At 52.2% G+C, this 22169-nt stretch overlaps 9 protein-coding genes across 9 annotated transcripts; 6 read left to right on the top strand and 3 right to left on the bottom strand.

Moving 5' to 3' along the window:
• The first annotated feature begins 20 nt into the window (after positions 1-20).
• Positions 21-2075, top strand: COCSADRAFT_145700 (uncharacterized protein). Its single transcript, XM_007703307.1, has 3 exons — positions 21-692; positions 741-1763; positions 1811-2075. Exons 1-3 carry the CDS (start codon positions 400-402, stop codon positions 1821-1823), a joined length of 1329 nt encoding a protein of 442 aa, XP_007701497.1. The 5' UTR covers positions 21-399; the 3' UTR covers positions 1824-2075.
• A 216-nt stretch (positions 2076-2291) lies between these two features.
• COCSADRAFT_145696 (uncharacterized protein) lies at positions 2292-3735 on the top strand. The gene is made up of 2 exons (XM_007703306.1): positions 2292-2859; positions 2909-3735. Exons 1-2 carry the CDS (start codon positions 2386-2388, stop codon positions 3548-3550), a joined length of 1116 nt encoding a protein of 371 aa, XP_007701496.1. The 5' UTR covers positions 2292-2385; the 3' UTR covers positions 3551-3735.
• A 63-nt stretch (positions 3736-3798) lies between these two features.
• COCSADRAFT_120589 (uncharacterized protein) lies at positions 3799-5666 on the top strand. Its single transcript, XM_007703305.1, has 2 exons — positions 3799-4626; positions 4974-5666. The coding sequence occupies exons 1-2, from the start codon at positions 3835-3837 to the stop codon at positions 5622-5624; spliced, it is 1443 nt and encodes a 480-aa protein (XP_007701495.1). The 5' UTR covers positions 3799-3834; the 3' UTR covers positions 5625-5666.
• A 1002-nt stretch (positions 5667-6668) lies between these two features.
• Positions 6669-9086, bottom strand: COCSADRAFT_161815 (uncharacterized protein; the record flags this gene model as incomplete). The annotated part of the gene is made up of 3 exons (XM_007703304.1): positions 6669-8192; positions 8256-8545; positions 8609-9086. The coding sequence occupies 3 exons, from the start codon at positions 9084-9086 to the stop codon at positions 6669-6671; spliced, it is 2292 nt and encodes a 763-aa protein (XP_007701494.1).
• Positions 9087-9989: 903 nt separating this feature from the next.
• Positions 9990-11348, bottom strand: COCSADRAFT_38168 (uncharacterized protein). Its single transcript, XM_007702904.1, has one exon. The coding sequence runs from the start codon at positions 11077-11079 to the stop codon at positions 10378-10380; it is 702 nt and encodes a 233-aa protein (XP_007701094.1). The 5' UTR covers positions 11080-11348; the 3' UTR covers positions 9990-10377.
• Positions 11349-12129: 781 nt separating this feature from the next.
• On the top strand, positions 12130-14499 carry COCSADRAFT_38167 (uncharacterized protein). The gene is made up of 2 exons (XM_007702903.1): positions 12130-12671; positions 12749-14499. Exons 1-2 carry the CDS (start codon positions 12478-12480, stop codon positions 14157-14159), a joined length of 1605 nt encoding a protein of 534 aa, XP_007701093.1. The 5' UTR covers positions 12130-12477; the 3' UTR covers positions 14160-14499.
• A 517-nt stretch (positions 14500-15016) lies between these two features.
• Positions 15017-16592, bottom strand: COCSADRAFT_161812 (uncharacterized protein; the record flags this gene model as incomplete). Its single annotated transcript, XM_007703303.1, has 3 exons — positions 15017-15656; positions 15713-15999; positions 16050-16592. The coding sequence occupies 3 exons, from the start codon at positions 16590-16592 to the stop codon at positions 15017-15019; spliced, it is 1470 nt and encodes a 489-aa protein (XP_007701493.1).
• Positions 16593-17754: 1162 nt separating this feature from the next.
• Positions 17755-19975, top strand: COCSADRAFT_145679 (glycosyltransferase family 57 protein; the record flags this gene model as incomplete). The annotated part of the gene is made up of 2 exons (XM_007703302.1): positions 17755-18161; positions 18212-19975. The coding sequence occupies 2 exons, from the start codon at positions 17758-17760 to the stop codon at positions 19563-19565; spliced, it is 1758 nt and encodes a 585-aa protein (XP_007701492.1). The 3' UTR covers positions 19566-19975.
• Positions 19976-20228: 253 nt separating this feature from the next.
• Positions 20229-21919, top strand: COCSADRAFT_200888 (uncharacterized protein). The gene is made up of 2 exons (XM_007703301.1): positions 20229-20546; positions 20607-21919. The coding sequence occupies exons 1-2, from the start codon at positions 20355-20357 to the stop codon at positions 21675-21677; spliced, it is 1263 nt and encodes a 420-aa protein (XP_007701491.1). The 5' UTR covers positions 20229-20354; the 3' UTR covers positions 21678-21919.
• The last annotated feature ends 250 nt before the right edge of the window (positions 21920-22169 follow it).

Genomic DNA, 22169 nt, shown 5'->3' with positions numbered 1-22169 from the left:
GGCTTCGTTACCCATGCCTGCCTCGACACCGTAACGATCTACGGCCTTCCTGCAAGTTCTTTTACTGCTGTTGGCTAGGAATACAAGGTCGCCCACATAGTGGTTTGTTCTCTCCTCACTTTCCTCTGAACCACAACTCCAACGGCGTCGCGAAATCAAGCAAACGAACCCACAAGGCTGTTGAATCTTGCGGTATTTGCGCACTTGACTGCCGATACGGTAGCCTAGAGGTGCCTGAACGACTGCTTGTCGGCTGTCAGTTACTTTGCCCAATAACGACTTCCAGACCGTTCGATCAGCTGTCTCCTCTAGGCCGTCACTAAGCCCACCAACCCCGCGCCTCCAGCCCGCACAACTTACTCACGTACGAGACCCTAGCAGAGACGTCACCACAGGACCATGTCGAATCAGTGTATTCTCAGAATCACCCGCGAACTGGGCGAGATCCAGCGCGGATCCGACCTCTCAATAGCTGTCGCCTGTCGCGACATCGATGTGCGCCATGTGCGGGCACTGATCATAGGCCCGCCTGATACCCCATACGAGTTTGGCTTCTTCGAATTTGCTGTCAAGTTCACTCGAGACTACCCAACCAAAGCGCCAAGCGTAACAGCTATAACTACAAATGGCGGGCGCACGCGCTTCAATCCTAACATCTACGCAGGCGGAAAGGTGTGCCTGTCAATTCTTGGGTCAGCATAAACACGTTCTCTACCTATTCCAAAACTTACATGATCCAGCACATGGCGAGGCGAGCGTGGCGAAGAGTGGTCATCTGCACAGGGCCTTGAGTCAATCCTGATCTCCATCCAGAGCCTCATGTCTGGCAACCCGTACGAGAACGAGCCCGGTTTTGAAGACGCGAACTCCGACTACGACAAGAAGAACCAAGAAGCATACGTGGACAAGATTCGACATGAGTCTCTCCGCATATCTGTTATTGAACGGCTTGAGGAATATCTAGGCATCAACCGACAGAGGCCTGGTGTGACAATCTACAATGCTGAAGAAGACTATCAATCCAACAGAGACGATGCGCCGTTCGAACCTTTCAAGGATCTCTGCAAGCGACGTTTTCTGTGGTATTATCAGTCCTATCTCACTCGGGTAGATGAAGCTGTCAAGCAGAACAAAGATGGAGATCGCTTTGAGAAGATGCCATTTGAAGGCCCCGGAAATACCATGGAGGGTGTTTTCCAATACACGTCTCTCCGGGAGCGTCTTGTCAAGATTTTCGAGACGCTCAACAAGGAAATGGAATCTTGGGCCTTGGAAGGCATGTCGGCCGTTAAGAAAGAGATGAGCATTGCCAACAACCTTCAGCGGCAATACGAACAGATTGTCGAGAAATACAAGAAGCAAGACGCAATCGCATTGGACCTCGACTTGGTCGACAAGAATCCATTTGTATGGCAGCTGGTTCTCTTTGGCCGACCAATGACGAACCTAGACGGGGGCATGTTCAGGATTAGGCTGTACATCAGCCCCAAGTTCCCAGATGTCCTACCTCGAGTCCGGTTCGAGACACCAATTCTATACCACCATCGCGTGTCCCCCGACGGTATTCTCTGCTATGACGCTGCTCGTAAAGACGATATGCGATCCCACATTGAGGCCATCATTGCAGCTATCGAGGAGGAATCGCCTGCGTACGACCCACGCACGTTGGTGAATCCCGAGGCTGCAAAGCTTTTCTGGGGAAGTCCAGAAGATAAGAAGCTCTACAACCGTCGCTTGAGGCGGTCCGCGCAAGACAGCGCTGAGTAGGTCTGCTAATCATCCTTTCTTAGTCATGTACTGATCAAGACAGAAATTTCTTCTAAGTAAAAAAGAGGGTTATGCGGATGACGATTTAACGGCCGACCGCATCAGTTATGATCTTACATGATACCCCAAGTCTGATCCAGGCTTGCATTATACGGCGTTTGTGGGCTCTACTAGGCATCGTAGTATGAAAGATGACCACCTCGAAATATGGCGTTAGTTAACCAATGGTGGTACAATTTATCATGAATACATCGAGTTCTTGCATGGGCGCACATGTGCGCGTATATGCATCTACATGGGTTACAGGCATTGAACAAAAGCCAGATGATGCGGACCAAGTCTATGCGTGCAAAATTTTACCTCATACTTTCAAACATGGTGAATTTCTCTTCTCGTAGTGCACTCACGAGAGCATGATTAAAAAAATGATGTAATGCTGAAAGACTCGTCCATGTGTAGAGCAGGGCCGGACTAATAAGACCGTCCGGACCCTGAGCAACATGCGGGGACTGCCAATCCATGCAATACCCCTGGGCGGAAATAGATCCCCGACCTCTCTCCGCAAACAAACCTTAATCCCCGTACCGTCTCTTTCGCCATTACCACACATCGTCCACAATGTCGCGTGCGGAAGAAATACAGTCTCTCGGAAAGGTCCTCGTCGTCGGCGGGTGCGGCTTCCTAGGCAGTCACATTGTCAGCTTCATTGTAAAGCGTCACCCACAAACACAGATTGCAGTCCTTGATTTGCGGACCAGCTCAAATCGCCATGCCAGCCCGACTGTCTCCTACCACGATGGCGACATTACTGACGCTGCCGCAATGAAGGCTCTGTTTTCCCAGGTTAAGCCCCACGCAGTCATTCACACAGCCTCTCCACACTTCGACCTGAACCCTGAAATCCACGACAAGGTCAATGTTGGAGGAACGAAGGTCTTGCTGCAAGCGGCGCAAGAAGCTGGAGTCAAGGCCTTTGTCTACACAAGTTCAGCAAGCGTGATTCTCGACCCCCAGACAGAGCTCATCAATGCGGACGAAAGGTGGCCTCTTGTCACTGGTGCTGACCAGCCCGAATACTACACAACTACCAAAGTAAGCGGACATTCTTTGTTTACTTGTCATTGCTAACCCGTGCATGTAGGCCTATGCAGAGACCGCCGTCCTACAAGCGAACCGCAACCCCGAAAACTTCCTGACCTGCGCTATCCGTCCTGCAGGCATCTTCGGCGAAGGTGATGTTCAATTGCTTCCCAAGATGGTCGCCGCATACCGCAAAGGACAAACCAAGTTCCAGGTCGGCGACAACACAAACTTGTTCGACTTTACATATGTTGAGAATGTTGCCCATGGTCACGTCCTCGCTGTTCTAGCTCTCCTTCATACCCACAAAGTTCTGCCCACCATCCCTCTGGACACAGAGCGTGTGGATGGTGAAGCCTTCTTCATCACCAATGGCCAGCCTGTTTACTTCTGGGACTTTGCACGCAAAGTCTGGCATGAGGCAGGTGACCGTGTGCCCTTGAGCAGCGTCTGGCATCTTAGCGCTGATTTTGCATGGGCCGTTGGCGCGGTCTTGGAGAATGTGTTCTGGCTCATGGGCAAGAAACCAAACCTGACCCGGGCTCAAGTAAAGTACAGTAGCATGTCTAAATACCACAGCATCAACAAAGCAAAGCAGCGACTGGGATATGAGCCGCTTGTTGATCTTGACGAGGGTATCAAGAGGGGTGTGCAATACATTTTGGAGCAGGAAAAGAAAGCAGAGGAGAAGAAGGGGCAGTAGATGCGGGTTGAATACGCTGAAAGAAGTCACGAACAACATGGTTGAGTAAATTTAATTTCATGTCACAGTTGATAGCATTATTGCATGCCGCAGAAGTAGTACATAATACATATAATTGCGCCGTATGGCTCCGGGCGAGATGCATCAGGAAGGCTGGATGTAGTTAGAATCTCCCAGGCGGACCCACTCTTGTCTTGGTTAAGTCAACTTTGTCGCGCGCAAGCTCATTGACTTACTAGCAACCCCACATCCATCCCCGCCACCATGGAGCGCAATCACGAAGTATGTCGCGCCCGCTACTTCCCGAGTCAGCATACGAAGCGCTCGGTCTGTCTCCTGAAGCGCTCAAAGACCTGATGAATCCCAAGCCTGCGCCAGAGCCCACCAAGGTTCACGCCCCGAATCTGCTACAGAGCGACGAGGATAATGCGCGCCCCATGTTGCCCAACGAAACGTCGATAACGCTGTACGCCGAGCTCTTGCTGCATATCCGTACAGTAACGCTCTTTGCGTCGCTGCGCACAAATCACTCGCGGCAGACAGACGCGAAGCTGTCCGCCGATGGCTCCTACATCACCGTGTCGCATGAGGGAGAGTCAGCAACAATACGTCTGCCGATCAACGTCAAGGGTGCTGGAGATGCCGCACTCGAATTACCATCGCGTCCTCCAAGCAAGGAACTGACGCTACGTCTGCAAATGGAAGAGAAGGAAGGAAGTGATCTTTTGGGTGCTCTGCAACGCCAAGACCGACAGGCTAACATTGTGCCTTGGGATGGTGCCTCGTTGAACGGCGCAGAGGATGCAGAGATACTATGCAAGAGGTGTGAGGGCGTTGTTATGCCAAAGGGAAAGGTTCAGCAGTGGAAAGATTTGCCTAATGAGAATTGGGCTGAGATGATGGATTTCTGGCACTGCCATAAACCGGATGAGCATCATTTGCACAATCACACGCATGAACATGCGATTGGACAGAAGGGCTACGCGGCTGCCAACCGTCTGCAGGCCAAGGAAGGGGTAGGCTTTGTGGATCTGGCAAGCTTCCTCCTTGCAGATTCTGATTGTGAGGGCGCGCAGGTAAGCCCATAGCTCTCTCCCGCTTTTCTTTGTTCGCGCGCTCGTATGTTGTTATTTCACTGGACGCGCGTCGGGGCGCAAAGAAGGCGATATAGCCTTTTTCCGTGGCACTATCGTTGATACAAGCGCCCCAGAGCAACAGGCTCATACACAGTCTTCCGGTTCTGGATGTACCCTCTCCTCTTGAGGTTGATGGGTTGCCGGCTCCGTAAAGACAGCGGCCTGGCGTTTCACTGTCTCTATACCCTTTGGCCATTGGGATTGACAGGTTTAGCCAAGGCTACATGCCCTTTCTTCGTACACGTTGATATCCTTTTTCTTCTCTGTGTAGTACTAACACTTTATAGCTATCTGTCGAAGAGAACAAAGAAGAAGAAAGACCGCAGTCAATCCTCTGCAAAAACTGCACCCAACCCCTGGGCATCCAAGATCCCCTCACAAACGGCTGGCGCATCCACAAATGGTGCTTAACCCTAACTTCCAAACTTTCCAACATCCCATCTTACTTCAACTCTCCCCAAAAATGGATCTCAGCCCGTCTCCTCTCCCTCATCGAAAACACCGCAATCCGCAAATTCCACATTCACACCCCTACCCCTCCCTCACCTAACAAGGCAGCACCTACCCCTTCCATCCTCATATGGGTCTTCACCCCCGACCTCCTTTTCTCCTCTTCCATCCCCACCCCCAACCGCTTCGATCCGACACGCTGCATGAAAATCTTCTACAAAAGACAAACCTGGGAGCCGCTGCGACCCGGTGACGCCGAGAGCGCGAGTATAGAGGACGTAGAGTTTTCCAAAGATTTATACGACGAGTTGGATCAAGCGTTACGGCAGAGCCAGCGGTTGTTGCCACCGACAGCGAAGAAGTTTCAGGGGTGGGATGTTGGGCTTTTGGAGCGGTTTGAGGTTGTGGAGGGGGGAATGGGGTGGGTTGGGGAGGAAGAGCAGGAAGAGGAGAATGAGTGGGGGATTCCTTCTGAGCCTGTTGATTGAATGAATGAATAGACGAATCTATGAATGACATGCTATCTCGAGACTCTCTTTTTTTGTTTTCTTACAAAAGGTTTAGTCTCATATGCATGTTTTTGGTACACTTGGATACGTACATGTCGCGTTGGCCCCATGCAGATGTAGCGCACCCACTCGCAGCAATCCAGTGTCAGTGACGTACAAGCCTCATTACTCCACACTTTCTTATCAACCTTCCTGAGCGTTCCAGACTCCCATTGCCCAAACAACCAGTGACGCACAATTCCACATGCTACGCACCCTTATCCCTACACACCTGCACCCACTTACGTATACGTGCAATAGTGGATATCAGCATTCTCCATGATGGGCTGCATATGCATCGCCACCACAATCACACCGACCTAAGTCACTAGCGCTGACGCACACATGCAGCCATGTAACTTGCACCATGCATTTTGTACTACCCTTACTCAGCCTCAGAGTCACAATTGGTAGCGTGAACCAAATGACGAAAGAAAGAAAGAAAGAGAGAGAGAAGTGGGGGAGAGGGAAGAGCGAGGGAGGGAGAATATTGTTTGTTTGTTTGTTTGTTGATTTCGTATTTCTATCCTACACTATCTGATGATCTCTACCACAGCCTTGAAACTCCGTATGAGGGTGGACAAGCAAAAAAGGGATGAGAAAGAAGGGGGGAGATCCAAATCAGTCGCAAAGAAGGGAAAAACCCGCTCGCCATTTAAACAAAGATCATTTGTTTTTTTGTGAGGATTTTTTCTCTTTGGAAGTTTTTTTTCCCGTGAGGAAGTGGGATAAAAAAAGGAGGAAAAGATAATACGCGTTGATAATAACAGGAGTGAGAGGGATAAACAATCCTATATTCCAGGTCCGATGGGACTTCCATCCTGATCCACCTCTTTTGTCGTAAATAATCATGAGCGCTAATTGCAAAAACGATGAGAAACGCCAGCTCGGGGGAATGAATCTGCTCCAACGTACAAAGGCAAACAACTTGCGGAGAAATGGCTACACAAATGCGTGATAAGCGTATACAAAGTAGCGCAGGATTTACTGCGTGCTCATGAAATTCATGTAGTTAAGATCATCCAACGTAGTGGTGGGCTCTGGACAAAAATCATCAAATTGTCCCCCAACCTGGTTAAACTCTGGGAAGAAGTTCGTTGTGTTGTTGAATGCCATTGTGCTGGGTGGTGAAGCATCGAACAAAGTAAAGTCCTCGCCCGGAAGGTTGAAACATTGGTTCATATCCATATCGCCAAAGCCTTCGTCCATGTGTGGTGAGAAGAGTGTCACATCGGGCTGAGCCATTGGGGAAAGCTGGGGGTAGCCGTTGTTCATTTGGTTATTCGATGTGAATTGCAGTGGCTCAAAATCAAACGTAGTGCTCATAGGCGTTGGCTGTTGGAAGCCAGTGTTAATGTTTGTGTCGAGGTTGCACATGTTGTACACATCATTGTGGTTTACACCAACATCCTCGGGAGTCACCACTGCATCGTTGAACGATGTGGGTTCAACGGGTGAGTGTCCGGATGAATAAGTAAAGTGAGAACCGTCGGTGGCAATAGAGTCACGACGGAAGTCACCCTGGTAACCGTTCGCGCTCATTGCCGGTGTTCCGAAGCCAAAGTCCATCATGGGCACTTGAGGCGAGGGAATAAATGGTGTCACCGGTGTGGCCATGGCTGCAGACATGGGTGTGCCAATGAAGGGTGTGAGAGGGGTTGCGGGGCTACGGTTGTTGCTGGAAGGAGCCTTTTTGCGACCGTTGCTCTTGGAGCGAACGTATTCCCAGCCGTGTGCCTTCTCCATGTGTTGCTTGCAGTTGGATTCACGCTTTGAGGCGTATGTGCATGGAGGGTAGAGACACTTGTATTGTGCGGGGGCAGCAGAGTGCTTATCGTTCATGTGTCGGTCGCGTTCCTTCTCCGTTGGCCAGCCAAGATCAAAGTATTTGCAGTTCTTCTCAGAGCACTTCCACGGACGAGAATGGGTCTTCTCGTGTTTGGTCAGGTCGCATGGGCGTTTGAATTCCTTGCTGCAGTCACGGCAAGCATGAATGACATCACCTGGTTTCTCAGACTTGCGTCGTCGGGCCATGGAGCGGGTAACCTCGTCGCCGTCCATGTCGTCATCGACGTCGGCATCCGACAGACGACGCTTGATCCTGAAAGTCTTTGCGGCATCCTCATCAATGGAAATGACTTTTCCGTTCTTCTCCCGGACGAGCTCAACAGGACGACCGTTGTGGCTGAGGCCACCACGGAGCGTGATCTTCTCATCGCTGTGGAAGGCTTTGTCAGTGCGGGAAAACAGAAAGGCGGCTGCGCGGTCATACCGTGAGTAGTCCATGTCGTCCAGGTCCTCGCCTTTGGATTCCTTTTCGCGGGTGGCGGCCATAATTGAAGCGTATCGTCTAATCTGTTCCATCAAGTCGAGGAAGTAGCCGTCAGTATAAGGGCGGTCGGTTGGCAGTCGCTGGTCTTGTTCGGAAAGGTACTGGACAGTCGTGGCCAAGAGCTGGATTGATCGTTCACAGAATCGGGAGTATTTGTCCGGTGTTGCCGAGAGCTCCTTTAAACCGCGAAGAATGCAATAAGCTTTTGCACTCCCAGAAAGACAACGAATATCACTTACCGGAGCCAAGAAGATGAGAGTCTTCTCGAGATCGCGAAGGTTGCGGATGTTCTTCTCACCTATGCGTCGGGGGACGTCTTTAATAAGTTCGTGGAAGTCCTTCAAGGACTCCTCAGCGAGAATGGGCTTGACAATGCTGTCGTGGATCTGCTTGCATGCGTACTCGCCGAGAGTGTGGCCTTCGTCTGACGCACCCAAGGCGGAGAATGAGCGCGTAACTGCAGAGTGGGTTGAGCTGATTGAGGTGCTGATAGATTCACGAACGCTGGAGCGTCGGGAGCGGATGTCGTCTTTATGTATGTTAGAAAATAAAGCGTCCTGGTCTAGCATGGGTGGCTGCAGTGACTTCTTACCGTATCTCGATCCGCTAACGCTGGAACCAAGACCGCTATCAGAAGCGTGGTCGTGGGGGCTGTGGTCGTGTGCCGATGGCTTGGAGTCAATGTCCATGGGTGTGTGGTCCAATACGGTGTTGTCTAGGAACAAGCTCGGGACAGGGAAGACCTCAGGGTCGCTAAGGATGTTGGAGGACGTAGGTGAGCCTTTTTGACCGGCAATCTTGGCCTCGATGTCGTTGAGGAGGTTGGTCACACGGCGGACACTGGGATCCTGGATGGACTCTTGGACAAGCTGTTCGAGTCGCTCGGTGTTAGTGGGCGAGCGCCTGGGCAGAAAGTGTCGATCCAGATCACAGATATCGGATGATATGTGGGTTGGCGACGAGAATGTACCGCTTTTGCGAAGCTGCATAGCATGGGTGCTAAGAGGGGAGGCCCCGCCCTTAAGTGGACGCCGCCGGGGATGGCGGTTCTGGTCGTGGGGTGCAGACATGTCGGGTATGACTGGTTGAAGGACCGGTAGGAGGGGAAGAGGCGGCCTCAGGCTTATGAGTCACGGACTGTCACGGACTGGCACGGTTCCCCAGAGGCCAGGGATCCAACAGTCCAAGTGAAAGTGAACGACAAAGCCGAAATCACGTTGTCATGAACTAGTGATGGTGGGACCTCGTCTGGAATAGAAACAGATGATAGGCCGGAGGGGAGAAGGCAATGAGGTAGTGGTAAGAGAAGCAAGGGCGCCGGAGAGTTGGAGGAGCAGTGGTAGCGCAGTATATAGGAAGGCGCAGCCGCCAGACTAGCACGAGCGGTGGGCGGCGGGCGGCAAAGATGCAAAAAGGGCGGCGATAGTGCAAAAAGAACAATGGGCACTGGGGCGGAGGGGGGAGGCCTGAGGTGTCGAGGTTGAAGGTGGAGGAAGAGTCAAGGCATTGGGGGGAGGGGGTATAGGTGGTAGTAAAAGAGAAGCGTCGACTATGAGCTTTGGTGTCGCTGTTGCCTAAGCCAAGGATCGCACGTCCCCACAGCCGATGCGCCACAATGGCCTCTAGTCCCGGATCAATACGAGTTCAACCCAGAGCACCGCCCATTACTCGCCCACGACCACCGTCATGAGCCGTCAACTGTCGACTCTCTGCCCGTTCTTCACCTGCAGCGCCGGGCATATGCAGTAGTGGCAGCAAGTGTGCAGTTGTCGAGCACTACGAGCTGTCAACCCAGAGCATGCCCGGCACAGAGGCCATGCCAAGGCTACCGGTCAGCCCCAAACAGCGCAGGAACGGGTGTTAGTGCGGGCCCTTCACACGCTCACGCTGCAAGGCGTCCAGGCTGTGCATGGATAAAGTCATCTCACCATCCTCGCCCTCGTCACCATTCTGGTCCGCCGACTGCTGGTGATAAAACCCGCCGCCCCGCGACCTGCGACTTGCACAAATGCGCAGCTCCACCCGATCCGCAATTCCCCTAGTCGCATGCTCGCACAGCACCCGTGTCCTCGCGCTTCTCGTCGCCCGCAGGGCCGTCCTGTTCTGGGTCCACGCAGACATACATACGTATGCAACACCACCTGATTGGCCCATCACTGCCTCAAGTTATTCACCGGTATCGTGTGGGGGCCGAAACAGTCGTCAACCTGCAGGTCATGTTTAGGGCTGCGCATGCAGGGCAGACGACCATTATCGATTTCGAGGCTGGCACGGCTTTAGACGGACGAAGATGCCCAGCGCCGGCTTCCGCGGAGCTACACAGGCCGCTCCCACCAAGTACCCTATCAATCACATTTACTATCAATACAGCTTGCGCCCCCCTCTCCTCGATAATGCTTCTTGCACCCGCTGTTCCAACCACTCTACCCTGCTGTCCTTATCCCATCGCCTCCACCTTCTGAAATCTAACCTTCTGCACAGTTCTCTGACAACCTCCACCTTGCATGTCATCTCAATCTCCCCTTGCATCGCACTGGCAATCTCCTCCTCGCATGGCTGCATCATCTCTTGCCCCGTCGTACACTTCTCAACATACTCCTTCTTCTCCATGAACCACATCGCGCTGGGGTAGCCAAATTGTTCGATTGTGAAGTCTGCAATGTACTCTTCACCCGATTTGGTCGTGATGCTAAAGACACTATGCCGTACCTTTAGCTGAAGCGGATTGCCATACCAGTGGAAAAGTATGAGCGGCTTCGCGTCCACCGCAAACCACTCAATCTTTGCATTCACCTCTCGAAGACAGCGCAAGAAATGACCAAGAAACAGCCGGATACTATAGTCGCAGTGGTTGTACTTGTGACTACTTCTTCGGAGTTGGTGTGAGACCCAATATGGATAGGCAGCGGCCCCGGATGCTTCGACTAGTCCTTCGAGGAAATGGATAAGTACAGGAGGTGAAGACGTCGATGTTCTCCATGGAATCAGGGCCCGTATCTTTGGTCGTTGTTCGTGCTCTAGGACAAAGTTGAAAATGTGCCAATACGGCTCTAGTATCGCCATGATTTCAGCACAATCTGCTGACGGTCGTAATCTCCTTTTAACTTTCTTTTTCATGCCAGACCAGCATCCACGCCTACCCCAAATACACACCCTCTTGTACTGTGTCGTTTTCGTACATGATATGGACATCCTCGATATTCTGTTAAATTAGAATCCTCCGCCTAGTGTTGTCGTCTTGTGGTATACCACCCACTTGGCCGCACGGCCGTTAGAAACTCGTCTTCTTTGTATCTACACATAATTCACGAAATGCACTTGGTGATCTGGTACTGTGGTTCCGAACAAGTAACCTAAGTTTAATACCCCATACCGAACCCGATGAAAGGTAATGTATGATTCACGGCCCAGAATAAAGCAAATTTTCTTAGGGTGAAATCTTCTTCTTTCCGCCATACGTTGACGAGAAGCGTGTAGACCAAATATAAGCATCAACATGTTTGAAAGGTCACAATCCCACCAAAGTATCGTCAAATGACTGACCAACCACCGAACATGCATTGTAATATTTGTTACGAAATGGTGTGACTCAACAGCGTGTGCCCATAATATTGTCATCGAACCTCTCTGTGGTGTCTTTCACTGGGCTCTCCCATAGATATAGTTCATTCCAAAAATCCTAGAAGAATGCCATCGGATAAGGTACAAAACCCCCCCGAGGTCGCGCCCCTCTGGTTCTACCCAGCGCACTTCCTGCACTACACGTCGCCATAAGCCTGTTACAAACATTTCGGTGGTAAGATCACTTCGACTCCAGTCTCTCCGCATCGGACCGTCTAACGCTTATTGTTTCTGCTAGTCTTGTTGTTTTCTTGGGCCAGCCCATCTTCTCTCACGGCCCCTTGTAAGCCTTAACTAAAGCAAGCATTTAACAGCCCGGATGGGCGCATGGAATCCTGCGCCTGTTAGCGAAATCATGACCTTTATTTGAACCCCAGCTTGGCCGAGCACGTCCCAAAGGGGCAGATCACGGGCGAGAACCATCTCAATCTGACATCACATGGGACCGCGTTAAGCGGCTTGGCGCTAGGCGGTGGCTAGCGCCTAGGGCGGGAGGCTGAGATCCAATGGGCGCGCGACGCACCACTCCTTCTGTTTCAAACGCTCCATCAAGCTCAAACCCCTCGCGCCATGTTGGTGTCGCCGCCGCCGCCGCCGTCGTGAGCGTCCAGTCTCTATTACCTCTTCCACAGTGAGCCTGTCACTCCCTTGACAGTCCATTCTCGTCGCTCTCTCGCCATCTGTATCTCCATTTCTTTTGGGTCCCTTTGTACCCGTCGCAGTCGCTATACACACAGGTTCACGCTGGTCGTGCCTGCCTACGCTCCCTCTATCGCGGTACACTGTTCTACCGCACATTCGAATATTCCAGGATAGGCTGTTTGGGTTTCTTTTGCAAAAATGTTGGGTTTCCACAGGAGAACGCGGTCACTGATCCCAGTGAAGGATCTAGGCAAATACGACAAGGTGTCGATGGTCGAAGAGGAGGAACAAGAAGTCGAGGAAGAGATGGATAGTCAAGATATACCGGATGGTGCGGATAAGTCGCAAAGAGGGCAACTGGTCCTGGTTTACCTCATCTTCTTCGCTGAAGCGTATGTGTTCTCCGACTGGCGCTCAATCGTAACAGACTACCAACCCTCCCTGGACTAATACTAACCTTTGCCTACAGCATCATGGCGTCGAGCCTGCAGCCACAACTCCAAATGCTCCTCTCATCTTCCGATTACTGCGGCACTCTATCTTCATCCTACCTCCGAAGCATACTCGACTGCGCATACGCATTCGGCGGAACCACAGGCCTCTTTTGGGGCTACCTCGCGGATCGCATGGGTAGACGGCGTGTCACCTTCATCGGACTCTGGAGCATGTTTTTCTGCTGCTTATGCATGGGATTTGCGACCACACTTGTTGGCTGCACCATTTTCCGATTCATTGCAGGCATGGTCAGTTCGGCCATTGTATGCACAACCCTGACCATGCTCGGAGATTTGAGCGCAACAGCAGAGGAACGAGCAAAGAATGTCGCTCGACTCCCCGTCATTTCCCTCGGCGGCTCCATGGGTCCAATTATGCAGCTCATGGTCTCGGAAAGTCTGCAAGCATACAACATGGTATGGCAAAACTACCCCACCCTGGGCTCGGAGCTGGCTTGTGGAATCGTCGTGTTCGTCATCGCACTCGTGGCGAGCGTTTTCCTAAAGGAGACGCTACCTCACCACAACGAGCGCACAGCAGACGCTGCAGACATAGACTGTGAGAGGGCAGCTTTCCTCCGCCGCGACTCGCACGACACAAACGTAACGCTCGTGGACTTTGCTCGCCCAGAACCCATCACCATCAGCCAGTTCCTCCAGGCACCCTCCCTTATGGTTCTTCTATCCTCCTTCTGCCTCCTATCCCTCCATGCATCAACCTTTGACGTCGTCCTCCCCCACCTCGGTCACAGCAGCACCGAATCCGGCGGCATGGGCCTACCCTGCGAATGGCTCAACATCATCGTCCTCGGCGTACGTGGCCTCGCCGGCGCCGTCGTCTTCTACGCCGTCCCATGCGCAGCCTCCAAGCACGGCCTCGTCAAGCTCTACCGCTCTCTCTCCGCCCTCCTCCCCGCAACATACATCCTGACTCCCTTCCTCGCCGCCGTCGTCACCTGCTCCGGCTTCGGCCCCATCATCTCCACCTTCTCCATCTTCGCAAAACACCTCCTCACCGACGCCGCCGTAGTCGTCGTCTCCCTCCTCGTCCTCAACACCACCCCCGACGCCTTCTCTGCGGGTACCGTCGTAGGCATGATGCAAGTCGCCAGTCTCTTCAAGGCCTTCGCCGTCGCCGTCAGCGGCACCACCTACTACTTTAGCGACGACGTCAGCGTAGATACTACCAACCTCGCCCTCTGGACTTGTCTCGCCCTCTTTGGTATTGCGGGTGCGGGCCTCGCTTGGTTCGTGCGTGAGCGGCCCAGCGTAGAAAAGGATTTCCCAAGCGAAGTTCTGTGCTGGGAGACGTGCTTCGATGCTGATGCTGAGAAGCAATTCGAGCTGGAGAATACGGATGTTGAGTCTGATGGGGAGAGTGTATAGGTTTCCACGCTTACCACAACTCATTCACTCTTTTTTTTGTGCGTGTGTGTTTCTGATTTGCTCACTCACTTTCATTCATTTTATATATGGAAGTCTCTATGGCGTGGGCTCTTTTGTTTTTTTATTGAGTCTATTTTGTTTTGTTCCTGTTTCTGTTGTTTTTTTTGCGTAGTTACCCCCTCTTTTCTTTTCGTGTTTGTTTTGTTAGTCCAACTTGTTTCTTTGCGTCAGGATTTTCTTTTTTTTAGACATCACTCGTCGTATCTCGCGCTAGATAGCTGACTTGGAGGGGATGTGTGTACAACAATTCATTAAAGTTCTCGTCATACTTCCGTGCCACAATCTGTCAAATGTGTAACCTTTGATTATCTAAGCAGTAAAAGTGGTAACTATATGTGTGCATGATTCCACCTCGAGCAAACTCGGTACTACAGTTCCATGTGACATGTTGTCAGAACAAAATCTGGCACAAGTGACAGTTTGAGTTACCGTCACCTATAAACGCATTAACTACATGGTCTCAACTACATTACATCATGGCATAGAACACCAAGGCATGAATCATGTTTCAACAAAGAGTTTCATACTCTAAAGATAACTAAAGCTAATCACGACCCCAGCCTATATGGCAAATGGTCCAGTCGTCTAACCAAGCAACTTTTTATTTCCATCCCCAGTAAACGCCATATATCCCATAAGAGCGTGAAAAATAGGACCTCTCTCATGCGATAATCATGTCACACATCGTTATCGTACGGGCAAAAACCTCCACAAATTACTTACTCTCTCTCTCTCCTCGAGATGATCAAAGCAAATACACAGAATGCATACGAGCGACGTAGAAATCTACAAGATGCTTAGTCGAAAGACTTCTTCTGGCCCTGGAAGTCGCCAAAGCCACCGCGGTTGAATGAACCACCACGGCCGCCTCCGCGAGCGCCGCCACGGCCTCCACGACCGCCAAAGCCGCCGCCACCACGGCCACCTCCACGACCACCACGGTCGCCGAAGCCTCCGCGGCCGCCACGACCGCCGCCGCGACCTCCTCCAAAGCCACCGCGGCCACCACCGCCACCGTTGTCATCACGGGGAGCGGCGAAGTCGACGCGGAGGGGGCGGCCTGCAACGTCCTGGCCATGAAGAGCCTCGAGGGCAGCGGTAGCCTCCTCTTGGCTGCCAAAGTCAACGTATCCGAAGCCCTTGAGCGCACCACTGTCGCGGTCGGTGGGCAGAGAGACACGAGTGACGTTGCCGTACTCGGCGAACACCTCCTGGATGGTCTCGTTGGTGCAGTCGAACGAAAGGTTACCAATGAAGAGAGTGTTGCTGGGAGCGCTGCGCTTGTCACCAAACTTGTTGGCACGGGCATTGGCGTCAGGCTTTTGGCGAGGGGTGCTGAAGTCGACGTTCAATGGACGACCGTCGAGCTCGTACTCGTGCATGTCCTTCTGTGCCTTGGCGGCATCAGCAGCTTTGGCAAACTCAACGTAACCGAATCTAGACAGGTCAGTATTTGGTCATACAGAAAGACGTATAGTTGTTGCAGAACATACCCCTTGGCGCGGCCAGTCTCGCGGTCAGTAATGACACGGCAGCCAACAATCTCACCAAAGCTCTCAAACTCGCGGCGGAGCCAGTCCTCATCGATGTTCCAGCTCAGGTTGCCAACAAACAGGTTCTTGACACCGTCCTCAGCAACGGGCTCATCGGTCTTTGTCTTCTTGATGACGGGCTCAGCAACCTCCTCAGCCTTACGCTTCTTGGAGGGAGCCTCAGCCTCATCACTTTCAGAATCGGAAGAATCGGAGTCGGAGTCGGAAGAGTCGGAGGTAGAGGTAGCCTGCATTAGTTAGTAAAAGATGATCAAACCATGAAAGGGTAAAAACCAACCTCAACCTTGGCAGCAGGCTTCTCGTCCTTGGACTCGCTGCTGTCCGAGTCGGACTCAGACTCAGAGTCGCTCTCAGAGTCGCTGGACTCAGCCTTGGCCTTAGCAGCGCCGTTGGTCTTGACACCGTTGGCCTTGGCCTTGGGGGTAGGCTTCTCCTCCTCGCTGCTCTCGCTCTCGCTCTCGCTATCCTCCTCGCTGCTGTCGGAAGAGTCAGAATCGGAGTCGGCCTTAGCAGCGGCCTTGGGAGCAGCTTTAGCTTTGGTGGCGGTCTTCTTGGTGACCTCCTCCTCCTCGCTGCTGCTCTCCTCGGATTCCTCGCTCTCGCTCTCGCTCTCAGACGAAGAATCAGACTCAGGCTCGGGGGTAGGAGCCTTCTTCGACTTCTTCTTGTCCTTGACGTTGGAAGCAACTGACTTGGCAATGTCCTTGCTCTTCGACTTAGGAGTCGTAGCAGGCTTGGTAACGCGACCGGCCTTGATGCTCGAAAGCTCAGCCTTCTTGTCCTTCTTGGACGATTTGTCCGCAACCTTGGTCTTGCCCATTTTGATGGTAATGTACTAGATCTACAATGTATCAGTATTGTGAAATGTGCGACGTAGAAATCAATAGAATTGCGGTGAAAAGAAGCAAAGAGAGGAGCCGACTGCAATAGTGTCGTCGCTCAGGCGCTGATACCCGAAGGTCATCGTATGCGCTAGCCTGCATGATCTGATTGTCTCAAATTGCGAAAAGCCCACTGGTATCTCTCGAGACCGCACAAGGCGGATATCCCTCAAGCCCACGAAAAGCCCACAAGAGCCCACAGAAAACCGAGCTTCAAGGCAGCGTGTTCCCACAATGGCCGAGAAGCCGGAAGATTAACCCTCATAGTAGCGCAAAGCCCTCTGGTTGATCTTGCCGTGCTCTGACGAGCGACAGACGTGCCCTCTAGAATGTGTGTCAAGGAAATGCCAAACGTTGCCCACTGACTTGTGATATGATCTGGTACTGGATGTTGCCCTCAGTAGCCCACTTGAAGTTCGCGAAAGCCCTCAAATGATGCTCGAACTGGTGATGTTCGAGGTAAAAGTAAGGTGAAAGATTGGTGATAGACGGTGAGTGCTTGAGTGGGAGAGGCTGGCATTTAATACCTGGAGGCGCAGAAAAGATCAGCGCCGAACTTTTCAGCGGAGACGGTGGCCCGTGCTCTGCGCCGCGACGCGTTGTGTGGCTACGCTGGACGGAACCGCCCCACTGCGAACTTGGCCGGCCACGGTCAAGCCAGTATTTTGCAGCAAAGCAGCGGCTCAGGGTCCAGCAAGGGACGCTGTTTTTTTTGCCGTGGATACGTGGACGTAGATATTAGAGAGTGGAGCTGTATATTACGAGCACGGCTCTTTGGATGTATGTACTCACATGAATATGAGCATGCTCTAAAAGCAAAACGGCGAGTTTTGGCTATGCGCTGAGCACTTTTGCTTGTACAGATGGTGCCTATAGAAACTTGATAGACTGTAATTCAATTAGCAATTCAAATGTACATGCATTCAATAGACCAGACAGTCCCGGTTGTGATCTCGCACGCCTACCTCGACGTTGGAGACTATAGCTTGCACAGTTTGCCAGAGCTTACGCGGGTTTACGCTAGCACCACTACGGTAAGGCGTAGTCATTCTTCCACGAGTCCGAACCATGAAGCCGTGCAACTCCTGTTCAAGCAGTGTCATCATGGCTTCACCAGCAGTCCATAAACCGCGGCGGCGGAGAAAGATCGAAGAAGGATCCCTTGCTCAGGTCGCACACGGTACCCTCGACCACGACCAATCCACAAACTCAACGAAACCAGCCTTTCCCCTCGTCGCGTTCTTGTGGCCTGCAAAAGGCACCGTGTCGCAATGGATCACCATACCCCTCATACTCATGGCCGTCGGCTTGTTCCGCTGGGCCGTTGGTCTCTGGGGATATTCGGGCTATCAATCGCCGCCAATGCATGGAGACTTTGAAGCGCAGCGCCACTGGATGGAAATCACACAGCATATTCCAGTCTCACTGTGGTACTTTTATGACTTGCAGTGGTGGGGACTAGACTATCCGCCTCTGACTGCATACCACAGTTGGCTTCTGGGGGTCATGTATGCTCAGTTCATCAGACATGCAACGCTCATACTGACGATTGTCACAGCGGCTCTGCCATCAACTCCAAGTGGTTCGAATTCCACGAGTCGCGCGGTCTCGATGATCCGTCCCTTAAAATATATATGCGAGCCACCGTCCTTGTGTCTGAATACCTCATCTACGTCCCCGCCCTCGTCATCTTCCTCCGCCGATTCTCCCGCCTCGAAGGTGTCAACATCTGGGAATCGTCAATTGCATTGGTAGCCATATTGATGCAGCCAGGAGCCATATTGATTGACCATGGACACTTCCAATACAACACCGTTATGCTCGGCTTCGCTGTCGCCACACTGTCAAGCGTGGTCGCCGGAAGGCCGCTCTGGGGTTGTGTCTTCTTTGTCGGTGCTCTTGGGTTCAAGCAGATGGCGCTGTTCTATGCGCCTGCCATCTTTGCCTATCTCCTGGGCATTTGCGTTTTCCCGCGAATCAACATTGTACGGTTCTTCGCCATTGCACTGACTACTGTCGCTGCCTTTGCTATATTGTATCTGCCATTCCTTACAGGTGTGGCATACAATGTTTACACTGGCTTCTATCATGGCCTTCAAACGGTACCCCCGCTACTAAATGTGGAATGGTTCATGACACCATGGAACAGAGAGGCTTGGTACTATCCTTATGTTCTCGAGGTGGGACAGTCAATCCATCGTATCTTTCCCTTTTCCCGAGGGCTATTCGAGGACAAAGTCGCCAACATCTGGTGTACCATCCACACCTTTCACAAGCTGCATCGCTATCCGATCCAGTCACTCCAACGGCTGGCACTCCTCGCGACGTCGGTTGCCATTCTGCCGCCATGTTTGATCATCTTCCTCAAGCCGAAGAAACAAATTCTCCCGCTCGCCTTCGCAGCGGTTTCATGGGGCTTCTTCCTCTGCTCATACCAGGTGCATGAGAAAAATGTTTTGTTGCCATTGTTACCCATGACTCTACTTCTTGGCGGACATGAAGGTCTACTACCAAGTACCCGCGCATGGGTAGGGCTCGCAAATATGCTCGGCGTGTGGACTATGTTTCCGCTGTTGAAGAGAGACGAACTGCGGGTCCCGTACTTTGTCGTTTCGCTTCTATGGGCATATCTTCTAGGTCTTCCTCCCGTTTCATTCTCGGCCTATTATGAAGGCAGCCGAAGCGGACTTGATATTTTTAGCAAAGTGTTGCACATCAACATTTACATTGCCATGGTCGGGTGGCATATCGTGGAGGCATTCTTCCCTCCGCCAGCGGACAAACCGGATCTCTGGGTTGTCGCAAACGCAATTGTCGGAACGGGCGGTTTCGGCCTTTGCTACCTGTGGTGCCTGTGGCGGCTTGTGGTTAAGAGTGAATTGGTCGGAAAGGCTAAAAGCAAAACAAACTAGGAACAAAGGGAATGATTGTGGGAGGATTTCAGTATTTCTTTGAGATACCCCGGCTAGATGTTTGGAGCGAAGATTCCAATTCTGTTGATACATGTTGTACAGCAAAGAAACGATGCCGTCTAATATTCAACGCCACCCATATGCTCGTGTTTTCCATGTTCTCCCACCCATTCATTAACTCAGTCACCATAAGAGTCCATTGGCGTTATATCTTGAAGCCATAACCGGCCATGCATCGCCTGTAGTCGTCGACGAGGTTGGCGCATTCCTTTTGCGCGTCGTTTGAGGTGGAGAACAGCATGCATTCGTCGCGCTTCGCTTTCTGGTCGGTACAGACGCAGCATGGCTTCACCTTCGGTTTTTCGGATGTCTTGAGGTCTGAGCCCATATTGGCGGCAGTGGGTGGTGCTGTGATTTCTTGTGTCAGTTGATTGACGTCGCTGCTATAATTGCATCCTCTTGGAAGCATACCTGACGACATGTTTTGTGCGTGTATGTGTGGTAGTGGTGAATGGAAAGATGCTTAGCAATCGGAATTGTGCACCAAAAGTTCCCGCCGGGCATGTTGTCATCAGTCGGCTTGGTCTTGGCGCGCATTCCCGCGGCGGCCACTCCACGAGGCAAACCCCCTGCAAGATTTCAGCGGGTCTAGGCAAATCAACCCCCACTACGCCCGCCAAAACATTGCGCCCCACGACTCACACGACCTCGTCGCCCGTTGAATATTATTCACTCGCCCCCTGCTATAGTGCATTTTACCACGACTGCAAGGGACATTCAAATACAATTATGGTTGGCGCAAAGGTCTTTTCTATCGAGGGCAAGGGCCTGAAACTCACCACAGCGGCGGACATTGAGCCACACATTCAGGAGTTAAAGACCAACGATGATGTGGAAGAGGTCAAGTTTCTGGGAAACACTCTGGGTATTGAAGCCAGTGAGGCGCTGGCCAAGGTTCTGGAGACCAAGAAGAATCTGCAGGTACCGGAAACTCCCCTTTGTTATCGCCAACTGAGGGGCACTGACTGACATGAACAACAGGTCGCAAACCTCGCCGACATCTTCACCTCTCGTCTTCTCTCTGAGATCCCTCCTGCGCTATCGCACCTCCTCACGTCCCTCCTCACGCTACCAAAGCTCCACACCGTCGATCTCTCCGACAACGCCTTCGGTCTCAACACTGTTGCCCCGCTCGTCGACTTTCTGTCGCAACATACCCCACTTCGCTACCTCTACCTGAACAACAACGGCCTCGGCCCAGCTGCTGGTGTGCTCGTCGCTGATGCGCTGACTGCACTTGCCGCAAAGAAGGAGGCCGCGCGCAAGGAAGGCAAAGATGTACCGGACCTCGAGCTCGTCATCTGCGGTCGCAATCGCCTAGAAAACGGCAGCATGGCCGCATGGGCAAAAGCATACGCAGCAAATAGTGGCGTTAAGACCATCAAGATGACGCAAAACGGTATCAGGCAGGAAGGCATCTCCCACCTCATCACTAACGGCCTCGCGCACCTGACCAAGCTCGACACCCTCGACCTCCAAGACAACACCTTCACTGCAATGGGGGCAAAAGCCCTCAGCCAGGCCGTAGTGAACTGGACCGACCTCCGCGAACTCGGCGTAGGCGACTGCCTCCTCAGCAGCCGCGGCGGCATCCTCCTCGCCGCCGCCCTGGAAAAGGGGAAAAACAAAAAAGTCGAAGTCCTGCGCCTCCAATTCAACGAAATCAACGCAAAGGGTCTCGCGGGCCTCGCCTCCGCTTCCTCCACCGCCCTCCCTCTCCTCCGCCGCATCGAAATCAACGGCAACAAGTTCGACGAGGAAGACCCCAGTCTCGATAAGCTGCGCGAGGTTCTGGATGCTCGCAAAGAGGAGTCGGGTGAGAAGGCCGACGATGAGGAGTACTGGGGTCTGGACGAGCTGGATGAGCTGGAGAGCGATGCCGAGGACGAGGATGAGGAGAGCGACGAGGAGGAGAAGAGGGGAGAGGTGCAGGATCGTGCGGCGAAACAGGTTGCGGATGATAAGAGGGCTGAGGACAGTAATGTGGCACAGGACAAGGATGCAAAGGTTGATGATCTGGCTGACTTGATGAGCAAGACGGAGATCAAGTAGGTTTTCTCCTTGGTCTTTGTGTTTCTTGTTTGGTCAATTGTGGTGCGGGGTGGGGAGACCGTTTTGCATTCAGCGGTTCTAGGACTTTTGTCATTAATTCTTTTCTTCTCTTTTTTCCCCTTGAGTATCAATGGGTTTGTAGCATTTCGATACCATAGACAATGCTCCAGCATCATCACTTGTATGATGCTTTTGTTATCCTGCGTCTGTCCTCTGCCCACCAACTTAATCGCTACAGGCAGTGAATTGAGCTGGACGATGTGACCAAATACAGCAGCTCAAGAAAAAGAAAGAAAGAATTTGGTTCGAAGAAAGCGTAATTCTTAAGGAAGCTACTAGACCGGTTCATCTAAACATACATACTCGTATCATCCTTGCTGTTGATCATATCTGGCTTCCAAGTTCTCTGCACGCCTCACGAACTAACCTTCCTCCTCAAATATATACTCGGAACCATTCCCATGATGCCCTTCTCAAAAGCATCACAACGAA

This window comes from Bipolaris sorokiniana (assembly GCF_000338995.1).
Source record: "Bipolaris sorokiniana ND90Pr unplaced genomic scaffold COCSAscaffold_9, whole genome shotgun sequence".
Taxonomy (NCBI): domain Eukaryota; kingdom Fungi; phylum Ascomycota; class Dothideomycetes; order Pleosporales; family Pleosporaceae; genus Bipolaris; species Bipolaris sorokiniana.
Note: the sequence above shows the minus strand (reverse complement) of the source record. Positions and strands in the feature narration are given on the sequence as shown.

Bases quoted from the DNA above. Each gene is read 5' to 3' on its own strand.
- COCSADRAFT_145700 (XM_007703307.1), top strand. From the start codon at position 400: ATGTCGAATCAGTGTATTCTCAGAATCACCCGCGAACTGGGCGAGATC. The intron at 693-740 runs GTCAGCATAAAC...TACATGATCCAG, and splicing joins GTGTGCCTGTCAATTCTTGG to CACATGGCGAGGCGAGCGTG.
- COCSADRAFT_145696 (XM_007703306.1), top strand. From the start codon at position 2,386: ATGTCGCGTGCGGAAGAAATACAGTCTCTCGGAAAGGTCCTCGTCGTC. The intron at 2,860-2,908 runs GTAAGCGGACAT...CCGTGCATGTAG, and splicing joins AATACTACACAACTACCAAA to GCCTATGCAGAGACCGCCGT.
- COCSADRAFT_120589 (XM_007703305.1), top strand. From the start codon at position 3,835: ATGTCGCGCCCGCTACTTCCCGAGTCAGCATACGAAGCGCTCGGTCTG. The intron at 4,627-4,973 runs GTAAGCCCATAG...AACACTTTATAG, and splicing joins CTGATTGTGAGGGCGCGCAG to CTATCTGTCGAAGAGAACAA.
- COCSADRAFT_38168 (XM_007702904.1), bottom strand. From the start codon at position 11,079: ATGGCGATACTAGAGCCGTATTGGCACATTTTCAACTTTGTCCTAGAG.
- COCSADRAFT_38167 (XM_007702903.1), top strand. From the start codon at position 12,478: ATGTTGGGTTTCCACAGGAGAACGCGGTCACTGATCCCAGTGAAGGAT. The intron at 12,672-12,748 runs GTATGTGTTCTC...CTTTGCCTACAG, and splicing joins CTCATCTTCTTCGCTGAAGC to CATCATGGCGTCGAGCCTGC.
- COCSADRAFT_200888 (XM_007703301.1), top strand. From the start codon at position 20,355: ATGGTTGGCGCAAAGGTCTTTTCTATCGAGGGCAAGGGCCTGAAACTC. The intron at 20,547-20,606 runs GTACCGGAAACT...CATGAACAACAG, and splicing joins AGACCAAGAAGAATCTGCAG to GTCGCAAACCTCGCCGACAT.